At 38.4% G+C, this 27079-nt stretch overlaps 3 protein-coding genes across 4 annotated transcripts in view; 2 read left to right on the top strand and 1 right to left on the bottom strand.

Annotated features, from left to right (window-relative positions):
• sima (similar) overlaps positions 1 to 11036 on the top strand; it is a 576195-nt gene extending 565159 nt beyond the window's left edge. For both annotated transcript variants that reach the window (XM_065222464.1, XM_065222463.1), the window contains exons 11-12: positions 9103 to 9172; positions 9290 to 11036. In XM_065222464.1, coding sequence (XP_065078536.1) covers positions 9103 to 9172; positions 9290 to 9813 — 594 coding nt within the window. In that variant the 3' untranslated portion in view covers positions 9814 to 11036. The remainder of the gene's footprint in view (positions 1 to 9102; positions 9173 to 9289) is intronic.
• Positions 11037 to 24198: 13162 nt separating this feature from the next.
• Positions 24199 to 25517, top strand: spn-A (RAD51 recombinase homolog spn-A). Its single transcript, XM_065222495.1, has 3 exons — positions 24199 to 24329; positions 24398 to 24704; positions 24763 to 25517. The coding sequence occupies exons 1-3, from the start codon at positions 24237 to 24239 to the stop codon at positions 25386 to 25388; spliced, it is 1026 nt and encodes a 341-aa protein (XP_065078567.1). The 5' UTR covers positions 24199 to 24236; the 3' UTR covers positions 25389 to 25517.
• An 88-nt stretch (positions 25518 to 25605) lies between these two features.
• Positions 25606 to 26414, bottom strand: LOC135701646 (leucine-rich repeat-containing protein 57). The gene has a single exon (XM_065222500.1). It carries the CDS (start codon positions 26412 to 26414, stop codon positions 25698 to 25700), a length of 717 nt encoding a protein of 238 aa, XP_065078572.1. The 3' UTR covers positions 25606 to 25697.
• Between the last annotated feature and the right edge of the window lie 665 nt (positions 26415 to 27079).

Genomic DNA, 27079 nt, shown 5'->3' with positions numbered 1-27079 from the left:
GAACTACTGTGTTACCTGACTTATAACGAATATACGTTGTATACGACTACCCCGAATACAACGTATGACTCGTCTAATTTTGCTTACCATTTGCAATGTAAAATTAGACGAACTATACGTTGTATTCGGGGTAGTCGTATACAACGTATATTCGTTATAAGCAATGTTGCAAATTTTCGCATCAATGAAAACTCAGTACCAGTATTTGAGAGATACAACTCACAATGTTCATTTCCCAACCAGGCTCTCACTACGAATAGGACAGAGGCAATAGCAAAAATATTCCGACTCAACTCAGCGGGAGAACAGACAAATGCTGAGAATGTGTTCATCTAACCAGACTTTCTCTCTCTCAGTCATTGAGCTTAGTCGTTCTGATTCACCATGCATCTAACTCGAGGTCTGAGTCAGAGTGTGTTGATAGAGACAAATTGAGTCAGAGTGAGTCTACCTGTTCGTTGAAGCAGTTATACCTGGGTACGTAGATAAAGGGGCAATGGAAATAAAACAACTTATTAGTAAGCGTGCAAAGGGGCGACTGTTGAACCTGAAAATAGATTCAGTGTCACGTCGGGGTCACAACATTTTTGCAATAAACGCACAATGCATGGATGAGAATGAGAATGTTGAAATTATTCATTTGGGTAAGTACAGAAACAATTATTGTTAAAACTGAAAAAGAAATATAAAATAATCTATTGTGATTTGCATTACAAATTATGTAACGTATGTGGGGAAAGGGTGATTTTTCGTTACTTATTATTACATAGGGGTGGGGAATATAGGGCCAGATGGAACAAGAGTGCCACCGAAATGAAAACTATTTTTAAACAAACTTTCGTAGATTGAAATTCCAAAATTATGCCGGATGCTCGATTTTTTTTAATCTTGTTTATTAATGTAGGAGTGGCATTATTCCTCTATGTAAGGTTGAATTTCAAGAAGTGGACTTTAAACAAACCAATTAAATAAAGTATGCAAGTATTGTTTGACCTTGATGTTCGAATTAATCAATTATAACGGTGCCTTAATATTTTTAATACTTTGTCATACTTTTTTTTTCATAACTCTGATTCATAGACATTTTCTTTAACAAACAATACCGCATTCAAATTAATGGTATCAATCTCTATTGTACTAGGACTACTTGTTTGAGTGATGAAATTTGATGATTTTTAACATCTTTTCAATAAATCTGAAATTTATGCAGAAAAACATGTTTGTTTTGAAAAACTCGTCAAAGCAGTTATTGGAGTCTCACGATGAAATGCTATCAGAATTGTCTTTATATCTACCACCAAAAATATGCTATAAGCTAACCAAAAACACATCCCATAGTGATCAATTTCACCCCGGTGATCAATTTGCCCCCAGACTACTGTAGTTATCTATGGGACAAGAGATATGGAAAATGTCCACAGCTCATACAATTTCCAATAAAAATATGCACTAAAAACATTTAACTGTGTAGAACCCCCAAAACAGCCCATGTAATTAATGAAAAGCCCCTATTTAATTATTATTGTTTATAAATCTAAAAACAATCTCTAACCCTGATTTACATCTTGACATATAAGGATTTCCGGTAACTATAAACTCTGCATGTGGGCAACATTTCATAAATTAAAAACAAAGCACTTCGTGAGCCAAATCACTAAATTTAGTACATTTAATTTTATGCGACACTATTTTTTGGATTAAAACAGAAAGTGTCCATCTTTCCCTCACTGCCCTCAAGATGCCTCGTTAGCGCAAAACCGTCCATTTGTTGCAAAATATTTCGCCTCCCCGCAGCAAAATTTAGGTGAGCATTTCTTAGTGGGTGAAGACAGCAAAATCTGCATCAGTAAGAATAAAAACAATAAGCTTCACCAATGAAACAAAACGCGGACCGCGGCAGGCAGGAGAAAAAAAAACTTTCTCTCTCTTTGCCGTGTCTCCGTGTCCGTACATAATAACCAGTAAAATCTTGCTCAACCATTGACTCAGTCAATCAGTGATACAAGCCACCTGAAACTCGAGCGGCACTCACTCAGTGCCCGAGTTTCCTCGGTATCGGCTTGGATTTGTGCATTTCATAGAATGAACGGATAAAGGCGTAAACGTAAAGGTCACTCTTTCGCTCTTCTCTTGAAGCGGTAGGTGACTGATGAACAGAGACAGTTTTGGTTTGTAGTTCTCTCCCGTGGAGATTATTGTCGGTTTCAAATCGCGACTTCGCTCATCAATCAGCAACATTGGTTATAAGTCAGGTATCACAGTAGCCATTTTGCTAAAAATCTCTATAATAAAGACATAAAGAAGAAGGAATTCCAGAAAAGCTTCTGAGGGAATTGCAGAATGGATTTCAAATCTCAGAAAAAATTCCAGGAAAATTTCTGTACTGATTTCAAAGCAATTTCAGAGAGGATTTTTAAAGGAATTTCATGGAATCTACAGAAGGAAGACTAGAAGGAATTCCAATGGATCCCATATGGAATTCCTTGGAAATTTCAGACGAAAGTCCAGAACAATTTCTGAACTTATTTCAATGGAATTCAAGGTTGGATGTTTTGGAGAATTTTCATGAAATTACAGAAAAACTTCTGAAAGAACTGCAGACCGAATTTCAACGGAAACCCAGAAGAAACTCAAAGGGAACCCCATAAAAAATCCATGGGAATTCTCTAAGGAAACCAGCAAAAAATCTGAACTTATTTCAATACAATTCCAGATGAAATTTAATCGAATTGGCGTATGGAATTCCATTGAAAGCATCTGAGAGAATTGAAGACCAGATTTCAAGCTGATTTCAGAAGGAATGCCAAGGTAATCCCAGAAGAAATTCCATGGAAATTTCAAAAGGAATTCGCGGATTATTTCTGAACTTCTTGCAATTTTTTTCTAAGAATTTCATGTAACTTTCGGAAGTAATTCTAATGGATTTTCGGAAAAAAAAATCTGAGACAATTGCAGACCAAATTCCAAGGGAGTTCCAGAAAGTATCCCCAGAAGGAATTCTAAGGGAGTCCCAGAAGGAATTCCATGAAAATTTCAGAATAAATTGCATGAAAATTTCTGCACTCTTGTCAAGGATAGGGTTTTTGAAGGAATTTAATGGAATTTACAGAGTAAATTTACCGGCGCCTGTGGCGTAATGGTAAGCGTGATTGCCTCTCACCCCAGCAGGTCTGGGTTCGATCCCAGTCGGCGCCGCCGGGATGTTCTGAGGCATAACATCTCTGATCACGCCGTTGGTCCCCGGTTCATGAGTTGATGGGTCGATATGTAGGGTCCAGGTGTGGGAGCTGCCTCCCTGGCGTCGGTAGCATTGGTGGTCAGCACGGAAAAGAAGATCGACGGAAAACAAATCAAGGAAAAAAAAATACAGTGTAAATTCCAGAAAAAAACTTCTGAGTAAATTGTAGATCGAATTCGAAGGAAGCATCAGAATGAGTACCATGGAAATGAAGAGTTCCACGCCAAATAACGCATACAACTTTGCATAATTGTGTGTTATGGGAAATTATTCACATTTTTAAAAAACTTCGGCCATTTTGGAACTTATATCTATTTTCAAAATAGCGTCTTTGTCATTTTCATTAAATTGTACCATGAAAACGTCACTACTGAACGAAATGACGCCTGAGACAAAGTTGTAGAGAAAATACAGTTTTTCTAGGAAAAATATACATGGTGTTTTTTAAGCCATTTGGAGTGCAATTTAAATAAAGCGTAAGAAACTCAAAGATCGCAAAAATAATATCTTCAGTATTTTTTAACTTAAAAAAAAAGCTTATAAAAATGCAACGACCCAAATTTTTTGAACGTTTTGAATTCCTACACGGAAAAAAATATTTGAGACATTCTAAATCGTTATCTGTGCAAAAATTGCATTACAAATCTTGTTGAATATGACCAAAAGTTGATGTTCTTCGGTTTTTGTCAAATTTCAAGTGTCCATGGTTTTAAATACTCCAAATGTATGCATGAGCTTTATTTATAATATATATTGAATAATATTGAAGATATGCCTTTTGAGGTACCGTAAGACGGAGTTTTTTTATGCAAATATCTTGAATGTACAGAAAATGATGACTAGAATATGTTCCTTGTAAAGTTAAGTGTCATAAATAGTAGCAAAACACGTTTTTAAAAATGTCCATAGGCAAACAAAAGTTTGAACGCACTTTTATGTGGAAGTACATTTTAATCATAACCAAATGTACTCCTAATAACTACGCTACATTTACATATTTTAACATATTTTAACCAAATTTATGTGTTGACCCAATGTCACCCACATAAGATTTTACATTGGCCTATTTTTAAATTTAATTTTAGTAAAATAAGATATCAATTTCCATCAACCATGTCCATGGCAGTCGTCAATATACCAATGATGAATATATTCACATGCTTAAAATTGTTTTCCTTGCTTCCTAAATGACCGAATTCTAGCAAAAATGTGATTGCACATAATACACAATTATGCAAAGTTTTATGATAAGGTCGAGTCGAAAAATATTTTTTCTGCTTTCTATGTTGAAATTTCAGAAGAAATTCCTGACAAATTTCTGAACTCATTGCACGGGAATTGCAGATAGCATTTTTGAAGGAATTTTGTGGAATTTACAGAAAGAGATTTGACCGAATTTCAACGATATCATAGATGGAATTCCAAAGGAATACAAGAAGGAATTTTATAGAAATTTCAGAAGAAATTCCAGGACATTTTCTGAACTCATTTTAAGGGCATTCCAGATAAAAAATTTTGATGGAATTTTATGGAATATGGGGAAATAATTCCAGAAAACCTTCTAAGTAAATTACAGACCGATTTTCAACGGAATCCCAGAAGGAACTCTAAGGGGATCCTAGAAGGCACTGCGAGGAAACCCCCGATTGAATTCCATGGGAATTCTAGAAGGAAACCAGACAAATTTCTGAACTCATTTAAAAAGAATTACAGATGGCCATTTTGAAGGAATTTCATGGTATATGCGGAAGGAATCCAGGAAATCTTCTGAGAGAATTGTAGACCGAGTTTTTAGGGAAATCCAGAAGACATGCAAAGGGCATCCCAGATGGAACTCAATTAGGAATTCCATGGGACATCTACCATAGAGGTAACTCTAAGACTAGTAGGTCCCGAAGAAACGTGCTCAACTTTTTGGCTCAGCTCTGGTACTATCTTCAGTCCCAAGCTAATCGAATGGGAAAATCCACGAACTCACGAATGTTATCTGTCAAACTTTCATAGAGAATCAAAACAAACATAGTGTAGTACTAGAATTTCAACTAGAATGGGGTGCGTTAATCGATTTGCTTGGGACCAATAGGCTAGTCAAGTAGTGAGCCAATTTCAAATCGATAGTTTCGTATTGATTGTTGCATCTACTCGGCAACCAGAAATATGGAAATCTAAATGGAATTTCATGGAATTTCCGGATGAAATTCCGGAAAAACTTCTGAGAGAATTGCATACCAAATTTCAAGGTAGTTCCAAAAGAAATCCAGATAGGATTCCCAGAAATGATTCCCAGAAGGAATGCTAAACAACGGCGTTGGTGGTGTACTGGTAAGCGTGACTGCCTCTCACTCCAAAGGGCCTGGGTTCAAAACCAGTCGGCACCGTCGGTATTTTCTGAAGCATACAATCTCTGATCACGCCTGAGGGAAGTAAAGCCGTTGATGGGTCTATAGGTAGGGTGTGGGAGCTGCCTCCTTGGCGTCGGTAGCATTGGTACTCAGTACAGAAAACAAGATTGACGAAAAACAAATCAAAGAAAAAAGGAATGCTAAGGAAATCCCAGAAGGAATTATATGGACATTTCAGAAGAAATTGCAGACAAATTTGTGAACTCGTTTTAAAAAATATTCCAGATAGGATTTTGTGAGGAATTTCATGAAATTTACTGAATAAGTTTCAGAAAAACTTCTGAGAGCATTGCAGGCCGAGTTCCAAGGAAATCCCAAAAGAAATTCTATATAAATTGTAGAAGAAATTCCAGGAAAATTCCAGAACTTAATGCAAAGGGATTCCAGATAGAACTTTTGAAGGAGTTTCATGGATTCAACAAAAGACATTCCAGAGAAGCTTTTCAGAGATGTGTAGGCTAGCCGAGATCTCGACTATTTGAATCTGAGATCTGAGGAATTAGTAGTTAGTGTCATCTTGTGTTCTCCCAAGTAGCTAGCTCCCCATCGGTGTACTCCCATGTCTGTCTTTTTCATCAATATGTCGCTTAGTTCGAGATCAAGAGCACATTTTTATCAAAACCTTTTGTTCTCAATCCCTACCCTGCCATCCATTTGTTACAATTGGTTACCCCTAACCTCGAGATTGCCGCGAGTAAACGGCCCACGCTTTACTAACGAATTTCATTTAGTAATTTTGTGATCTAAACAATGAATATCGGCTCCGCAAAGTTCCGGCAAATGACCCTAGAAGGAATTCCAAGGGAATCCCTGAAGGAAATTCATGGAATGTGTGGAAAGAATAACAGAAAAACTTCTGAGAGAATTGCAGACCGAATGTCCACCGACAAACCGGCATGAATGACCATGGCAAAAACAATGAAATTTCTAACGCAAGCACACTTATAACATCTGGCTCCGGGTTCGGGGAAAATATTTAGCTAAACCAAGAGCCCGCAAGAAAAAGTTATGAATTGGCTCGTGTCTATTCTGGACAAATTATTTTTATCTAGATCAAAAAATCCTATGGTTTTGACAGTTCAGATCACTGCACATTTAAATCGACCGTTTACGATTTTCGGGCATAAGTCAGAATTAAGTGTCATGTCCGTTTGTCGGTGGAATGTCTACGGAGTTGCAGAAGGAATTTCGAGGGAATCCCAGAAGAAATTCCACGGGAATTCTAGAAAGAAACCTGAAAAATGTCTGAACTCAGTTCAAGAGAATTGCAGATGGAATTTTTTGAAAGGAATTTTATGGCAACTTGCGGATGGAATTCCAGAAATACTTCTGAGAGAATGTAGGCCGCACTTAAAGGGAGTACAAGAAGGAATGCCAAGTGAACTCCAGAAGAAATTCCTGGATTATTTCGAAACATAATGCTATTTTTTGCAAAGGATTTCATGTAATTTACGGAAGGAATTCTAATGGAATTCCGGAAAAATTTCTGAGAGAATTGCAGACCGAATTTCAAAGGGGTTCCAGACAGAATTCCAAGAAAGAATCGAAGTAGGTCACGCTGGTAAATGTAATGTCGTTTTCGTTTTTGCGGTGTAGCACTGGTGTAGCAACAATCAATACGAAACTAACGATTTTAAATTGGCTTACCACTTTAGTAGCCTATTGGTCCCAAGCAAACGATTAACGTACCCTATTCTAGTTGAAATTCTATTACTACACTATGTTTGTTTTGATTCGCTATGAAAGTTTGACAGATAACATCAGGGGTGTGTGGATTCATGCAGAACATGCAGGGGTGAGTAAAATAGCTTGGGACTGCTTGGGACCGTTGTTCTGGTACTGAGTGAGCCAAAAATAATAATGATTTTCTTCGGGACCCAGTGGTCTTAGAGTTACCTCTATGGGTGTAGTGTAAGCAGGAATAAGCGCGAGTCTTTGACAGCTCAACATCAGTTGTTTGTAAGCAAAGGTGCATCCTACACGGCAAGAAAAAAATACTCAAAATTAAGTTAAAAAAAACTCAACGTTGGGTTCTATCATTTGAGGTCCGCCGTTGAGTGAATCAGAAAAGCGGCGTTGGTTAAAATTTACTCAAATATTAAGTAATAATAAATGAACTCAAATATAAGTTTATTTTCATTGAGGTTGCTCTTATGCGCCTTTAACCATTTCATTTTCACAAGCGTTGATAGACGAGTGGTCAACACACGGGCTCCGTAATCTCAACGTCCATGGTTCGGTTCCAGTCTGCTCCGTTTTATTATTTTTTTTGTCAACTTGGTCAACGTGGATTCATGATCAGGATTACTCAAAATTGAGTTTTCTTCTTTAACTTAATTTTACCTAGCCCCACGGAAGCCACGTGTTGAGTGAAAGGAACTCAATTTTGGGTACTTTTTTCTTACCGTGTATATCTACACAATAAATTTTTTCGGTGTGTGGCAGTGTAGCACCGGTGTACCTACACCGCAAAAACGAAAACGACATATGTATTTTAGTTTAAGTAAGTTTTGCTGCGGGATGTTTTTCGTTAAATTCAAATTTGAAATAATAATTATTAATAATGTGAAGAGGAATTGTAAAAATTGTGTAGTGTTACTCCTTTAATTTGCTGGCAAATAGTGGAGTTCCGGAAGACAGCAGTTTGTTCCATTCAGCACTGACGCACAGCTTATTATAAAAAAGCAATAGGGGAAATGGCTCTAATGTTGGCCTATGGATCTAACATTGGCCCATCGCTAAAAATCTGCTATTGATCAATTTTATCTAGATGAACGCGTCATTGGGACGGTACTAATGGATATTTTTGGTTGCTATTGATAATTTAGTCGATTGCTGAATTTATGTATGGGCCCAAATTAGGGACACTTAGGCCGACATTACATACATTTCCCCTACATTTTCAATTTTGGTTCATTATAATCATTAAGGTTAAACGTTTTCTGTTTTGACCAGATAACACACGCTTTTACAGGCTTTGCAAGTCATTTTTAAAATTGTTAGTTGGGTATTGCCCTAGTACGACTAATCCAGTGGTCACGAGTGAATTCTGTCAAATAATTAAGGTAAACAAAATAGAAATTCGCATAACATCTTACATTGACCCATGACTCGTAACTAAAGTAGGATGAATTGGAAACGGTTCCAGAAGCGTTGTGTATTTTTTGTTCGAAGTCAAGTTGTTTCATTACAATGAAAGACTTACAATACAGATGTTTGCTTGGTTCATCATAAAACAATCCGAAAACGATCACGATTAGAACTACAAGAAACCTAGTTTACAATCAAATATATTAATTAGGTATAATATTAGAAACCGAGACAAATAGATATTGCACAACGAGATGAAGCTTATCAAAGGAACTATACTTATGCTGATTAAGTAGGAATCTAAACACTTTCAAACTAGTAAATACTCATCAAGTTACTCTGTATCCTAATGAAAAATCCGTGTCTCTGCAGGCCAACATTCCTGACTTTCCATCGGAAGGATTGATCGCCGAAGACGGCTTGATGCATGATCACAATGAGTGTAAGTATCGAATTTCCTCTGTTCAATCATGAATAGTGCACGTATCTCCTGTTTAAAATGTTGTTCCTATACTGAAAAAAAAATGCTAACCTTACCATCTCTTCATCCCTCCCTCAGTGACCGACGACGAGGACGAAGACCGTATCCCGATCTTGGCCAATCCCATGCTGGGAAGCACCACCAGCACTGCACCCACCGGCCAGCTCACCATCCAAACGGATGACATCTGCACGCCAACGCTGCACCGTGGCGGCAACGTCGACGACGACGACTTCATGATGACCGTTTCGCCGAGCTTGCTAACTCCTTCGGATTTGGAAATCTGGCGTGCCATCAAGCAGGGCTTGGACCCGAAGAAGATCCCGCAGAACTACGGTCTCTCGTTGGCCGCCGGTTACGGCGATCGCATTCCGAAATCGTTGGCCACCACGCCGACCGCCCAGCTCGGAATGATGCACGACGATCCGCACGGCGAAACGGGTGTCAATCTGCTGTCGGTGCTGGATCCGGCCATGGCCATCAGCGGTCTTCGCACCGATGAGGATGATGACGAGTACGATGGTGCTACGCAGCATCAGCAACAGCAGGACTACGAAATGACCATCCCGGTCAATGAGATTTTGCAAAATAATCTCATTTGATTGTGTGCTATTCTCTAAGGCTATTCTTGAATGATTTAAATGATTCAATTTGATTTCTAAGTTGATAAGTTTATGCAGTTTTGGACGTAAGTTTAGATTTCTCGAACATTTGCAAATGAGTTTTGGTTCTTGAACTTTTCTCGATCTTTTTGGAAGCCCTTTCCTAACCTATATATACCGATTTGTGCAAGTTTTCAACTGGAGATATTTCAAGCCGCGAAAAACGATAATGCTTAGGTAATACAAAAAATAACAGGATTTTTTTTCACAAAAGTATACAAAAAATTAAGCAAACAAATACAAATATAAAGAAGCATTAGCGTGATAGTAATGATGGATATGAAAAGGTCGAGTGGAGTTTTTTAGGGAAAATATTTGTTAATGATTATAATCTTTTTTTTTCATAATTAGTCTAATTTGTGTTGTTGATGGTACTATTTACAGATTTTAGATTATTTTGTGTGTTTAATTTTACATATTAAGCTTTTTTTTAAATTTCTGGGTGACGGTGTAGAGATTCAACATAGATTTTTAGAAAAGTACAATGACAGTTCGGAAAGACAGTGACAACTTTTAGCGGGAGAAAAAGCTTTGCTAGAGGAGATTTATACAATTATCAGCTAATCTCACTTGTACGCGTCGTCGTGTAGATAAAAATACAGATTGTCCAATAGATCTTCCTTCTAAATCATCATTTTCAAACAATAGCACAAACAGAAGTAATCACGTTGACATTGAGGGAGTGCATTTAGTTCCGAAATGAATGTCACTGAGTTTTCGTTAAAATAAATTAAACACTGGTGAAGCAGATCAATAACAGAATTGTTAGCCATAAGTACACTAAAGAACATTTCCACTTTATTATTTTATTTGGGATTTTGCATTTCTTTTCAGTTTGCTTGGCAGTTTTCAGATTTTCCTCCAATGATTTTTTTCCAACGTACCATTGTGTACTGTTTCTTATTTGCCATCAGAGAAGCCAAGTGAACTAAATTCAAATATAATAATCTGAAGAACAACAACAACAACAACAACAAATGCAACATATGGATGTTTTACAATACACATGAGGAAATAATGATACAAAGCAAACTTTTATGAAGATATATCTTATACACATATATGTAACCGTAGTGATGTAGTGTTTGTTTTACGTATACACAACAGTTAGAGATAGATCAATAAAGCAGAATTTATAATCAGTAGTTACGTAATGCAAGCAATTTGACCGATGTTTTTATTGTTGGGAGATATCACTTACCTCTGGGGGTATAAACCATAAGTCTGGTATGTAGGAAGGAATCAGACCGAGCGAGATCGTTGCTAAAGTAAACATGTCTAGTTTGGTGGTTTGTCTAACAAGTTCTGAATTCGTATATTTCTCCTGTTCCTTTACATACTCAACTTCCCTTTGTGGGACTCATTCTCTTCAGAGCTCTCACTTTCCAAGTGAGGTTTAGACAGGTTTAGACGAGTTCACTACACTTGCATCTTCCATTTATGTGGCACAACTGCCTATCCTCTAGCGTCAAATCGATCGTCACTCGAGCCTTCCCATCGTTCCTCTTTCAGGCATACGTTCACCTCCGGTTTCACTTCCTTCACCGACGACCAAAGATTGTCCTTGAGCAACGCCAACTTGCCCAAATCGAATCGTTTAACCGGTCCAACGAAAAGCTGAGTAAAGACAAAACAAAGCCAAGCCTGACCAACCGTTCGTGAAACTTCTTCAAAGTTCTTTATGCAGAAATAGGGCCTTATTACGGGTGTCACTACATGGTGATAAGGAAGTGATACTCAGAATAAGAGCCGTGATTGTCGTACAAATCAAATGGGAATCACTTCACCGTGACGACAAGTGACAAGTTTTCACCGTGAAGTGACATCCGTAATGAGCCCTATAAAGATTTATGTCGGCAATTCTTTACTTTAAATTTTCTATGAATTCGACGTACACTCACAGATAAAAATTCTGAATTTTAATTGTGATGTAAATATTCATTCACGTAGACTTGTATTTCTTTTCACGCAACCGAGCAACTTGCAAACAATGTTGTTTAAAAAGATGGGCTTTTGTTTACAATATTTGCTGCATTGCATGAAATGTGTCAGAACTTTACATGATATATAATGTGAACGTATATGATATGTTACGCTCCATTTATGTGCATCATATTGAACAGAAATTTACACTACTTTTTCGAACTGTGCTAGACTGCCAGCGAAAATGGTTATTTTTAATTTCGCTAACAAACCATATACAAAATGTTTATTGCCTCGAAAAATGACCCAATGCAAAATTTGAGCTCAATCGGACATGATTTAAGCCTGGTACGCAGCTGAAAAGAAAACGGAAAAGTAATTTTTGAGGATTTTTCCCAAAAGAAAATTTGACAGCTATAGTCTGCTAAATTTTGAGATTATAGGGAGATGTGGTCAAATTGTAAAATCAACACTTATTAGTGTTTATGTTGTTTAAATGCATCCAAAACATCAGTTTTGCAATAAACGCCAACATTACCTAACGGAATAATTGATCAGACCATTATTCCGCAAGGAAAGTGAAATTGCATTCAGAATGCGCCACCTTCATGTCGATCACGATACTAATGTAATCGATCTTTCCTTTACCGATTTCTTTTGAACTGCGTACTGGGTCAAGAAATGCTAAGGAAAAGAAATTTCTTTAGCATTCCGTGTCCTATTGGCGTCTTGCAGTGAAACTTTTCCAAGCTTTCGCCACCTACATTTCGAAGTGAGAACTACTAGAAGGAGGATAGTTTCCAAATTTTCCAAGTAAAACAGACGCTTTTTGGGGCAAATCGGTCCATTAAGAAAAACTAATAATTTCCCGTGGAAACTTTTGCTTGAATCGTGTAAGAAAACGTGTTTGAAAACTATTTGTTATTATTTCGGTATGGATCGGAGATGTTTTCATGGCAAATTATGCATAACAAGTTTGCACCCACAGGGAGAGGTTACCTCCTGCGCAGCTGCATTTTTCAGAAAATGGTAAATATGTGAGATTTACACTAAGATGAAAGTGGAAATTAAGTTCATTTACTTATGAAAGGTTGTATCATGCTGGTGGTAATGGAGAATTGGTTGTATAGGACGCCAATATTAAATAAATGTTCATTTTGGCCTTTTCTAAGAAAACATATTGATACTCACAATTTTCGACGGAAAACGCAACGGAACTTGCTTTACTCAACACGCACCATGCTATAAAATGGTGCTAGATGGTCTTCAAAGTGATAACAAGAATACAAATCATCTTTATTTTGAGTAATTGAGCAATTTACTTCTGTTTACATCATATTTACAATGCAGCATTGATGGAGCCGCGAAATGAAATGAATATATCTAATGAAAGTTCAACTGGAAAAGTCAAAGATGCATATCAGTCTGATCGTGAAAACGTTTTCTTCTTCAATTCGAATGTTATATTGGAAGGATTTTACACAGGCTTGATGAAAATTATGATTTAACGCTAATTTTCACGAATTTTATATGCAGTCTGTCAACATTATCATCATCATGCAGTGGCGACATCTGCGTTGAGATTTTACGGCAATCTTCCAATCCCGTAGCACGTAAAAACGTCATTACTTTTCAGCTGCGTACCAGGCTTTAGGGGTGGCACAAACGCGTCAAATTTGACTTTTTTCACTCTCGAAAATCTCCCAGGGGGGGGGGGGGGGGGGTAGGAGGTACATGAAATTTCGGAAATCAGAAAAAAATGTTTGATGCCAAATGTCTTAAAAATGCATGAAACGTCGAGATTTGGTGTCATCTCGATTTTTTTTTTTTCGAAAATCGACTTTCTGGGACTTAGATTTTTTTCATGAGTTCATATGTAATATAGAAGATTGATGAGTCGGCTTCTAAAACTGTTCACAATTGTCTCCAACCTGCTTATATATCGAATTAAACCACCATTTAGGATCTAATACGAAATAATTCACTAGGGTGGTCCAATTATTCTTCATTAGGGTGGTCCAAAAATTCAAAAATATATGAAAAACCACAACTTTTCATCAGAAATTCCTAAAATCAATTGTAAAAATATCCTGAATTGCGTTAATCTGTGTTTTTTTTTGGGAATCATGAGTTTTACACAAGAGGAACATGTGCCTGAAAAGATGAAAAAATACTTGTTTTATACTTTGCCATATATTTCCTTATTAACTACACCAAATCAGATTTCCTGGTACTCTTCAACTAATTGTAAAATGCACTGCTTTTGATCTTCATCCGTTGATAGTTTTGAATTATATGTTTTAAGGTTCAATTTACTTTGATGCATGTTTTAAAACTTCAAAGCAGTTTTTTTCGACGCATTATTTTAGATTGCAAAAAGCTCGCGTCATTTTGTGTAAAATATCAAAAGGAATCGAATAGTGTGAGCTTTTTGCAATCTGAAATAATGCGTCGGAAAAAACTGCTTATGAAATTTTTCAAAAAGTATCAAAGTAAATTGAACCTTAATCAATGCTATACCACGCTCTGCATTATCATTAACTACTTCCAAACATTGAACCCGTCTTTTGGCATTTTTAAACTCGATGGAACTACTCCACTGCTCCATATCGACATTCAGCAACGACTTCGGAATTTAGAGAGCATTGAATAAGTTTTCAATACCACTGCTGCCTTGTACACACGAGTGTAGTTCAATCGTTGAAATATCGTTGGATTCAACAATGGATCTGGCTGTAATGTTTTTATGAGTATCTGTAAAAAAAATCATTAGAAAATTAAATGCAAATGTATCAATTAAAGCATTTACCTGATAGAAGTAAGGCTTCGATGACCTTTTTCTTAACCGGGAGGCCTACATTTTCGTCGAACAGACATAGTCCGATAAGGCTGTTGTCCAAATATTGCAAGTGAGTTAAAATTCCTTTATGTACTACTTTCGCAACGTCTTCATCAACAGTTTCATATTCCTTCAATATTTTTAACAGGTTCAGATCGTTGTTGGGTGCCATCGCAGCACACGGAGAAAGAAACCAACTTTTAAAATAAATTTTTACGATGAACACACAAAATCGAGCTAGTTGATTTTTAGTTTTATCTGGTAAAGCAAATTCATGCCGAAAGATTAAATGATTTTGGCCATTCACCTTGCATTGTGGAACGCACCAGGAGCTCTTATTTGTAATTTTTCATCGATTTTTCCACCCAAATATAAAATAGCAAGTTGTAGAACCTCTCGGTAATCACCACGGTGGTGTTGCTCTCTAATTTGTTTTTCATAAAACTCCAATAACGCCAATCTTTCTATTTCCGAAATAGCTATTTAAAAAAAATCATCATCCATCATTCCTTAAAAATCTCAACATTTGGAGACTTTGACGTTTCAAATTTCAGAATTTTAAAAGCTTTGCCAAGTAGCAGTTCATGTATGTGGTGTCTACAAGGGAGGCCTATAAGCTGCCTCTTAAACAATTTGTCCAGGTACTGACACGCACTTTTTTTTCTACCGGTGTTTGATGCAGTAGTATCAAAAGATGTGAACATAATTCTGAAAACAAACGATAAAATGATAAGTGAACATACAAGATTTAAGATCATACCTGGCCGCAAGCCCCCATTCGACGACTGCATTGTACACCGGTTCTGCTTGTTGTGCCCCCGTAGAGTTTTCGATGGGTGGAACAGCCAATAATTTGCTAATGCCTTCACCTGATACAACTATGGCCAAGCGCTCGGTTTTTGGTAGAGCTTTGGATGGTAATATCATAGAGGTAACAGTACCAGAACAACGGTCCCAAGCAGTCCCAAGCTATTTCACTCACCCCTGCATGTTCTGCATGAATCCACACACCCCTGATGTTATCTGTCAAACTTTCATAGCCAATCAAAACAAACATAGTGTAGTAATAGAATTTCAACTAGAATAGGGTACGTTAATCGTTTGCTTGGGACCAATAGGCTACTAAAGTGGTGAGCCAATTTTAAATCGTTAGTTTCGTATTGATTGTTGATTCAACTGTCTAGAACAACATGGGCCTGCCCCAAGGCTCATGTCTCTGCCCTATTCTTTATAACTTTTATGACCAAGATATAGACAACTGTTTGGCAGAATAATACCATAGAGGTAACTCTAAGACTAGAAGGTCCCGAAGAAACGTGCTCAACTTTTTGGCTCAGCTCTGGTACTATCTTCGGTCCCAAGCTAATTGATGCACCCCTCGAAACATAGGAAAATCCACGAACCCCTCATTTTATCTGTCAAACTTTCATAGCGAATCAAAACAAACATAGTGTAGTACTGGAATTTATACTAGAATGGGGTACGTTAGTCCAATTGCTTGGGACCAATAGGCTAGTCAAGTAGTGAGCCAATTTTAAATCGTCAGTTTCGTATTGATTGTTGATAATACCATAGAGGTAACTCTAAGACTAGAAGGTCCCGAAGAAACGTGCTCAACTTTTTGGTTCAGCTCTGGTACTCTCTTCGGTCCCAAGCTAATCGATGCAGCCCTCGAAACATAGGAAAATCCACGAACCAGGCTTGTAATTGCTCATTACAGCTAAAATGCTATTTTTCGTTATTATGAAACAATGAGATACTATAATGATAATTTTCATTTGTAAGATGTAAGAAGAGGTGGTAAAGATTGTATATGACATATAAAATTTGTCAATTTTACTTTTAGAAGGTCACAACTATATTATGATCGCTGATTGCTCGCTCATCGCGTTGCTCATCGTTACAGCTAATCGCTAGTTGTGACCTTCTGAAAGCAAAATTGACAAATTTTATATGTCATATACAATCTTTACCACCTCTTCTTGCATCTTACAAATAAAAATTATCATTATAGCATCCCACTGTTTCATAATAACGAAAAATAGCATTTTAGCTGGTTCAATCCCAGCCGAGGTCGGTGGGATTTTTCTGAGGCATAAAAATCTCTGGTCACGTCTTCCTTCGGAAGGGAAGTAAAGTCGTTGGTCCCGGCCCATGTGTGTTGAATGGGTGCGATATCCTACGCAGGTGTGGAAGCTGCCTTTCTGCACATTCGATTGCCGTCAATGGATGGCAATCAATGTCCGTCGGTGGTTGGCACTAGATTGCGGAACAGAGACCGACGTTAAATAAAGGAAAGAAGAAGCATTTTAGCTGTAATGAGCAATTGCAAGCCTCCCGATTAGAAATTTACATTAGCCCAACGTTTGATGTTGATGTCTACATCAGCATCGAAATCAAATGTATGCCTGATGTCAAACATTAGAAAACATTATGATTTAGTTGTATTTAAGCAACGTAACATGGTGTATGCATCAGAAAATCTGACGTCAAAAATTTCAATCTATTGACATTAGAACCAAACGTTTTAAGGATGTTTTCGGATGTAAAAAACGTTAGAACTAAACGTTGTTCGGATGTTTTTATATGTAAACGTTTTCTGATGTTTTCTAATGTAGATGTTTCTTGATGTTAAAACCAAACGTTTTTGGATGTTTTCAGATGTTAAAAAACGTTTGAACTAAACGTTGTTTGGATGTTTTTATATGTAAATATTTTCAGATGTTTTCTAATGTAGATGTTTCCTGATGTTAGAACCAAACGTTTTTGGATGTTTTCCTACAACGTTAGAGCTAAACGTTGTTCTGATGTTTTCAATTGTACTTCATGTTTGTTGTTCTCTGATGTTTTCAGATGTACAAAATATTTAAAGTAAACATTGTTTGAATGTTTTCAAATGTAGATGTTTACTAATGTTTTTAGATATACAAAACACTAGAATCTTACTTTTCAAATGCTTCATATTTACAACACATTAGAATAAGAAACATGATCGTGTAAACGCTACACACCATTATTGTTAGATAACTTCATAAAAATGCGTACATAATAGTCAATGCTAAAGCTCCCGTTTCCCACCAGTAAGTTAACTGACCTTAGCTAACCTAATATCATTGCGGCAACTCTCTATGCGGCAGGGGAACTATGCCATTAGCGCGCTAAGAGTTGTTAGACCACTGACATAGGCGCCTATTCGTGGGTGACGAGGCACTTGGTGACATTACAGCGAGCTTGGCGATTGTTATAGCATTTTTGAGTGAACTACCAGACAATCATGACAATGTGATAGCTGCGCCTCCAGATCTCCCTTTAAATCGACCCGCTGTGCCAATTTGTCAATAATGCATGACACTTTGGACGGGGTTGCTGGCTTGTTTGGTCCACTGTTACAAGTGGCAAGCCTTCCCCTTCACGGATCGCTCCAAAAATTGCACAGATGCTCGAAAAATGCGGAAAGTTTTGAGCTGCCTTATTGACGAACTGCAAATATATAATAAACAAAATTATTGTGCATGAAAAATGACAATGGACAATGCTCGAGGAGCACTGGGAGTTTTCGAACGACGCGTGCTTAGGACCATCTTTGGCAGGGTATATGAAAATGGTGTATGGAGGAGAAGAATGAACCACGAACTGGCGTAGCTTTATGGCGAACCCAATATCCAGAAAGTCGCTAAAGGTGGAAGGGTACAATGGGCGGGGCACGTTGTAAGAATGCCGGACAACAATCCCGCAAAAATGGTGTTTCCCTCAAATCCGGCCGGTACAAGACGCAGAGAAGCACAGCGTGCTAGGTGGTTAGACCAAGTGGAGCAAGATGTAGGAAGTGTGAGACGCTCGAGAAATTGGAGACAAGCAGCCAGGGACCGAGTTAGTTGGCACAACTTTGTTATACAGGTCAAATCTTGAGGGACGTCGGACCAGCAAAAGTAAAGTATCTTATACGTTGGCCAAATTGTTATACGAACTGATTAAAAGTTCGAAGAAATAGTTATTAGATAGTAGAGAATTCTAAATTGGTATTATTTATGAAACATTTACATTAGAATTGTACTTTCTTAAAACTCAGTCTTTCCCTGATTGCGAACCACACTTTAAATTTTATATAAACTTGTGGCCCATCTTGTGTACCATCATAATGCTTGATGAAACTTATTCCGCCCGGAAACATGTTTTTTTCGGAATTATGAAGTCATTATACGTTATGATGACATTTTGTATTTTTAAGTTACAATAGGACGTTGCAAATGATTCGTTCTCATTTGCCGTGTAGTGCTGACTCAGGACAAAACAAACTTTGCATGCGGCGAGGGACCGAGGGACAACAATTTACATCGTGATGAACTTTGATTCTAATGTAACGTTTGGTTCTGTTGTCATTGGATGTATTCTGATGTCAAATTTTACATCGCCAAGACGTTTGATTCTAATGTAACGTTTGAGGCTAATGTATTTTTATGTACTTCGACGTCACACTGAAGTCTGAATACATTAAGGGTACAGAAATACACGTTAAAATTTAATGTATTGAAGATGTCTGCTGATGTTTCCTACATTACAATTTCTATTCGGGAAATGCTTTAAATATGTTATTAAATTAAATTTTCATTTTCCGTCATATAAAGGGTGATACGGTCAAAATTTGGTCAAGGGAAAACGCGTGTAAATCGGTGAAATCGTTTATTTAAAAAATCAAATTAAATTTCTTTTTCAAGTTCAATTAGTATAAAATTCAGGAAAAATATTCAGTTAGGCTTCCGCTTTTCCAAATCCGAATTGCCGGGCCTTACGCTTGACCCCTGCCATCAGATTTTGTACAGCCACCTTGTCCACCTTCTTCGCCGCAGAAAGCCAGTTTGCCTTGAACTGCTGCTCGCCCTTAGCAGTTTTTTTGGTCTTCTTTAGGTTCCGCTTGACAATAGCCCAGTATTTCTCAATTGGGCGGAGCTCTGGCGTGTTGGGAGGGTTCTTGTCCTTGGGAACCACCTGCACGTTGTTGGCGGCGTACCACTCCATGGCCTTTTTACCGTAATGGCAAGATGCCAAATCCGGCCAAAACAGTACGGAACAACCGTGTTTCTTCAGGAAAGGCAGCAGACGTTTATTCAAACACTCTTTCACGTAAATTTCTTGGTTGACAGTCCCGGAAGCTATGAAAATGCTGCTTTTCAAGCCACAGGTACAGATGGCTTGCCAAACCAGATATTTCTTTGCGAACTTTGACAGTTTCATGTGCTTGAAAACATCTGCTACCTTTCCCCTTCCTTTTGCCGTATAAAACTCCTGTCCCGGAAGCTGCTTGTAGTCGGCTTTGACGTAGGTTTCGTCGTCCATTACCACGCAGTCAAACTTCGTCAGCATCGTCGTGTACAGCCTCCGGGATCGCGCTTTGGCCGTCGTATTTTGTTTATCATCGCGATTTGGAGTCACTACCTTCTTGTAAGTCGATAGTCCGGCTCGTTTTTTGGCTCGATGCACGGTTGTAGACGATACACCCAGCTTATTTGCGGCATCTCGGAGAGAGAGGTTAGGGTTTCGCTTGAAACTACCGGCAACTCTCTTTGTCGTCTCAGCGGCTTCCGGTTTTCGATTTCCCCCCGATCCAGACTTCCTGGCTGTCGACAAACGTTCCCCAAACACTTTAATTACATTTGTAACGGTTGATTCGGCAACTTTTAGCGATTTTGCCAACTTTGCGTGCGAGTAGCTCGGATTTTCGCGATGCGCGAGCAAAATTTTGATACGCTGCTCTTCTTGCTTGGACGGCATTTTGACAACTGAAGAGTGAATTCCAAAATCAAAATAGGAGCAACATTCTACACACACACACCTTCAAAATGAGGGGTGTTCAGGTTTTTTAAATGCAAAATTGAAAGAAATACGTCAAGTTGATATTGACCAAATTTTGACCGTATCACCCTTTACGTCATGAAACCTCTGTTGATGTGTTTCATGAAAGAGAAAACTATCAAAGTCGGGCGCTTTTTTGCTCATCCGTTTCCCTGAAGCTTGAAAGGAAGACCAATGGACCGACGGGAGAAAGAGAGACAAGCGATTGAATATTTGTTTATGCACGTCGACTGAGGTTCTAGAATGCTGCGAAGCTGTTCGACTTTAACAGAAAAAGAAAGCCAGCAGTCTCTTCGTCGTTTCGATTTGGTCGATTGAATCTGATATTGTGACGCCCTGCCAAGGTGTACCGAAAGGCTATGATATCACTTGAAAACATAATTTCTTTCCAAGACCTGGAGAGACGAATAACATATACCAATAGACTCATCTCAACGGGATCCTTTGAAAAAGTTAGACTTTTATTCAGGTACGAAACGGCGAAAATGGCTGCTTCGTTCAGCACTAAAACCCTAAAACTGCATCCGGGGGTGGGTGGTCTCGAATAAAAAGATGGAAACACACTGTCCGTTTCATTCAAGGAGAATGAAAGTAATCCGCATTACATTTCATATAACGGATTTATATAAAATTCGCTTCAAAATTTCGATTTTTTAAGATAAATTCGAGTCGTAATGAATAATAACAAGCACCTGCCGATATCATTCGATTTCACACACTATTCATCGATAATCTTGGATGTGGTAGAATTATCGAGCATTATGCTGATGTTGTTTTAGTGTATTTTGTGATGTGAACTGTCACTTTCATGGGCACCTGCTTCTACAATTGTTGCATATTCAAACTCTGGAAGCAACGATATTTGTCCGAAGATTTGGCAACATAATTGGGTTCTTTAAGGGTATTGAGGTAAATGCATATTCGTAATCTGCATTAAAAATGGAACCCAAACCCAAAATTTCATAAATTTTGGTACACTGGAACTATTTTAAATAAGTACGATTACATTTGCAAAAATCACCTTATTCGCGCCCCTCGGTGTCTCTTTGTATGGGAGCGAGCTGTCAGTTTGTCAGTTTAGTGTCAAACAGTGATGATATCATTTTGCTTTAAATCTTGATTTAAAAATCGAGATGAAAGTGTGTGGGTTCAAAAAAAAAATATCACTGTGCTCAGAAAACGAAGCTCTTTCAGATGATATATAAAAACGGACATATTTTTCAAAATTAAAGAACCCAATTGATGGCCAAACATGACCAAACCCAAGACCAAACGGTAGGTGCCATCAATGCTGATCTTCACCGGATGCCAAAGATTGGGAAAGTCTATTGAGGTAATGATGGAAATCAGTAATGACCTTGGAGATATCCGAGAATTCCCAGTCGTGACATATACGTTTCTGCACTTCCTATAATGTGTGTAATGTGCTATACTATCACTATACTATACTATCACTTCAAGAATACAGCCAAAGATGAATACTAAGATGAAACTGTCGGAAGAAAAACTTTCTATTTTAGTGTCCTCTTTCACGGTCCCTTTCATCCAATGAATACCCCCCGTATTCAAGGTAATTTTGTTGTTTTGCTGCCCCCTCGGAAGAGATGAAATTTTGCGCTCATTTTGATCAAAACAAACACACCAAAATCAGAGGTGGCCTATTTTTTAATTACTCGATTAACAACTTATCGATTTTTTTTTGTTCGCTGTGCTACCATTTTTCCACCAATGAGAGTGCAGCACATGTTTGAAACGATCGATGATGATCCTCTGGAGATGTTAAAGCTTATATCGGCATGATATAACCGATTACAAATATTTTACTTTTCGGTTCGTTAATCGATTAATCGATAATTCGAATGAAAATCGGCCATCACTACACAGAAACAAAATCCATTGGCAAAAATACTATATTGATGGTTTAAATTAAATACTCCCACCAATAGATTTTAGCAGAAACGAAATTCATTTAATTTTACCATTTTTTCTATCAAAACTACTATGCCGTTTGAGTAAGCATAGTAGTTTTGACAGAATGATAGTAAATTTGATTATATTTATAGTCAATTATACTGAAATCATGGTAGATTTAACGGTATTAAGCGTAGTTATACTGAAAATAAGTGTTTTCTGCAAAATAGTATTCCTAACTATTATCTTTGTTTCAGTGTAGAAGAATGTGAAACGTCATTTCAAATATATGGACCGTACATAAATAATGATACAATTAGAAAGGGACCGGGGCTCATCACAAATTACGTCCACTCGGTAACTGCAATAAACACGAGTGTTCACTGGTTGGTACAGCTGCCGCAAAACATACAACAATGAAACTGGAACTTCACATTTGATGCAGCAAACAGGGAGTTTCAATTTCATGAGTGATGTCACAACTGTGTCCGAAATTTGTGCTCTAGAACACTTGAAGTATCAGGGCATTTCAGCCATCATCAGGCAATTTGTGGACTCTTCAAGGAATCACCATAAATGATTTTTGAACAGATTTATCAACCAACAATACTAAAAGATGGATCAGCAAATTTGTAATGATCTTATCTTGCAAACTGAAGCACGGCTACGCAAACCAATTCCACCATCGGATAGGAGAAAATTTTCCCTAGCCGACGGTGTTGTTGATTTGGCAAGGCGAGCTTCTATTTGCGAGAAAAGAACATTATAAGATATAATTACAAAAGTTGATCCGCCTTTTTGAATTGTTGGTTGAGATTTCACGTCGTTCCTTTCTTATAAACAAACGTCTGTCATCGTTACCTGTCATGATACTTATAGAGATGTTACCAGATTTATAAGAGATGTGACCGATAAAAATCGATTTTATTTGTTTTTAGAGATTTTAGCACGATTATATCGAATGAATCCGATAAAATAGATTTCTCCGACGATAAACCAGTAAATCAAACTTTAGAGTAATTTTTAGCAAAATTTGAATAAATCTGGGACTTTGTTCCCCCTCTGTTTCATTAACTTTTTCAGTGACAGTGACTATAGACAGTCAAGTTATAGACCGGCCTACATGAGTTGACGTATTCAAACAAACCGTCAAATCGTACGGGAAATGTCCGTTTTGGATACAACATGGCAGCAAATTGACAGATCTTAAACTATGACCTCGGTTTTGACTGCACATTTAAATCGGCCGTTTACGATTTTCGGGCATAAGTTAGAATTAAGTGTCATGTCGGTTTGTCGGTGGTTTAACATATGGCTTTGAAATACGAAACTCTGCTATTGAAATGGGTAACCTTTACTCAGTTGATAAATGTCATCATCTGAGTATCCGTTACCCAGTTTCCTCCATAGGCACGTTTACTCAAACTTGTGTAAATGCATGTTTACTCATTTTTGAGTAACTTCCCTTTTGGCTCGACTGAGGCGTTTTTGACTCAAAAATGAGTAACCTCAAAATAGCGTTTGAGTTAAAGTTTATTTATCTATTTTGAGGAGATCGAAACGAGCGTGATCATAACTTAAGTTTTTGTGAAAAATATAACCTGGCATCCCTGCTCACAATCGCCATCGGCTCTACTTGTCTAGATCAAATTGTGGCAACGGACAGCGAGGGAAAAATCTGCGGATGGATGTCTCTTTCCCGCTTGCTCCCAACACCATCATCAGAAATTCAAAGGACTCGAAGGTAAACATTCGTGTGTTTTCAGTTGGTGCCGTAGAAAGTGGACTTTTTTTTGCATTTCCTGAAATTTTAAGAGTGGCCAACGAGAAAGCCTCCAACATGGCTCAGCAGATGGAGAAGAACGCATCCTCAGCAGTCACTGCCGATCAGGAAGAGGACGACTGTGGACCGTTGTTGATCGGAAAGTTGGAGGTTTGTATACGATGTTTTTTTTTATATGGCGTGCCATGTTCAATCATGAATCGAACCGACATTTTCAGGGAAATGGAATTACTTCGGGTGATCTCAAAAAGCTCGCGGAAGTCGGTTTCCACACGGTGGAAGCAGTTGCATTCGCACCGATCAAGCACCTGGTAGCGATCAAAGGCATATCGGAAGCCAAAGCAGAGAAGATCCTTCTGGAAGCAACTAAGCTGGTTCCGATGGGATTCACCACTGCCACTGAGTACCACCAGAAGCGATCGGAGATCATACAGCTGACTACGGGCTCAAAGGAATTGGATAAGCTACTTGGAGGAGGAATCGAAACCGGAAGCATCACGGAATTGTTTGGAGAATTTCGTACTGGTAAGCGCAAGATCTCATGAATCGAAAAGGTGAAGACATTAAATTCTGTTTTCGTTAGGCAAAACTCAAATCTGCCACACACTGGCAGTCACATGCCAGCTTCCGGTAAGTCAGAACGGTGGTGAAGGTAAATGTTTGTACATTGACACAGAAGGAACATTCCGCCCGGAACGATTGCTGGCCGTTGCCGAACGATACAAACTAGTCGGCACGGACGTCCTGGACAATGTCGTCTATGCTCGCGCTTTCAACTCGGACCATCAAATGAAACTTCTAGTTCAAGCGTCGGCGATGATGGTCGAATCTCGTTACGCTCTGCTAATCGTGGACAGTGCGACAGCTCTCTTTCGAACCGACTACAGCGGTCGTGGCGAGTTAAACGCCCGGCAAGTTCAGCTGGGTAAGTTCCTGAGAATGTTGCTTCGATTGGCGGATGAATTTGGGGTGGCGGTCGTCATTACGAACCAGGTGGTGGCACAGGTTGATGCGGCGGCTATGTTCACACCGGATCCGAAGAAACCTATCGGCGGTCACATTTTGGCTCATGCTTCGACGACGCGGCTTTACCTGAGGAAGGGACGGGGTGAGACCAGAATTTGTAAGATCTATGACTCGCCGTGCTTGCCGGAGAGTGAGGCCATGTACGCGATTAATGCGGACGGAATTGGCGACGTGAAGGAGTGATCTCGGAGTGTGTGTGGTATGATGGGGGAACATGTGAATTTGCATTTTTGCGTACGGGTTTGTGGCGATACATTTACTACCTGTTTTATTTATGCGTTGACTGATGGATTAAATTGTTCATTGAATTTACGACACAGGTTATCGTATTGTTGCAGATATCACTTCCAGAGGGGGTTTTCAGTTCGTGATCGTGACAAATAACTTAGCGGCTGCATTTAGATTACTTTATTAATCACTCCAACATTGATACACTTTGAAAGCGTGCATAAAAATAAACAAATAGATATCAATCTCAAAAGTTAAGGCAAATTAGAATATCTTTTTTCTAGCGGCTGTGTACCTCTCCATGTAGGCATCGTATCCGTCCAGTTCGGCGAACGCTTTGGAACTGAACAGATTGCCGTCCACAGACAGATTGCAGATCTGCGAATCCTTTAAAATTTTGGACAGGGCTGCACTGGCTTGTAAACAGTTTTCCTCTATCCGGAATGTTTTCAACTTTGGGCACAGGGCAACGTTTTCCGATATTGCAGAGATCTGATTTTGATTGACGTTCAGTTCCGTCACTTGCAGGCCGCTGACTTCGTCTGGAATCGAAGTGATTTTATTCCGTGACAAATCCAACAGGTTCAGCTGCTTCAAACCGCATACCATGATGGGAAATTCGTTGATTTGATTGTTGCTAAAGTTGATTTGCTTCAGATTTTTGCACTGGCTCAGTTCCGGTGGCAATTTCACGATAAGGTTGTTCATGGCATTGAGCGTTTCAAGTTTAACCAGCACACCAATGATCTCCGGTATCGATGTTAGGCGATTTCCGGCAACGTTGATATGCTTCAAGATCGTAAACTTTCCAACGTCACCCGGCAGCTCCACGAAGCGATTTTCGGACAGATCCAACGTTTTCAGCACATTTGGGAATGCCTTCAGCGCAGAAGGAAATTCATTTAGCCTCATTTGGGAAATTTTTAACACTCCCGTCTTCTGAGCAGTCTCAAAATGCTGCTTGACTTGTTTGTTGCCCATGGTCTGTAAAAAGGAAATTTTCTCGATTGGAACACGACTGAGGGTATCAACTTCTCGTTACCTTCTTTTGCTTTGATTTTTTATGCGGGAGAATAAATAAATATTGCAGGAACAAAAATTTTCGAATAAAATTCACTGCTGACGATTTCACAACAACTATGACTCTTGTAAGCAGCAGAAAACGCAGAAAACTGATTGAATTTTGTAAACAGACAATTGGGGTGTCAACATTTCAAAAGAGCGAAATTGCTTTTGTATTCAATGGATTTAGTCGTCGATTTATCGTTAAAACAAGCAAAATATTGACACCATCAGGGAGATGAATGTTTCTTCTACCAGCTGGCATCGTTAATTTGCAGGAGTAAGCTTTAATTTGCGAGAAATTGGCGTTGAAGTCATTGTTTACAACACCAGTTTCGCCCTAATGCAATGTGAACACTGAATTACTTATTATTAATTTCTGTCACACAATGCACTGCAAAATAAATGTAGTTAACTTTGAGCAAAATTCCGATCATTAATTCAAGCTGAACGATTCTCTTCGTCGACTTTCTCTTTCGTTAATAACTCGAGCCCATTACCGTTCATTGTTGTGCTTGTCGTATTACATGCTAGATAAAAGCTTCGTTTATCGATTTGTGTGCTGAAAATACCTGGAAACAGAG

This window comes from Ochlerotatus camptorhynchus, unplaced genomic scaffold, assembly GCF_037179485.1.
Source record: "Ochlerotatus camptorhynchus isolate MF236.1 unplaced genomic scaffold, CSIRO-AGI_Acam_v1.1 ptg000170l, whole genome shotgun sequence".
NCBI classification, from domain to species: domain Eukaryota; kingdom Metazoa; phylum Arthropoda; class Insecta; order Diptera; family Culicidae; genus Ochlerotatus; species Ochlerotatus camptorhynchus.
The sequence above is the reverse complement of the archived record's forward strand: the minus strand, read 5'-3'. Positions and strand labels throughout refer to the sequence as shown.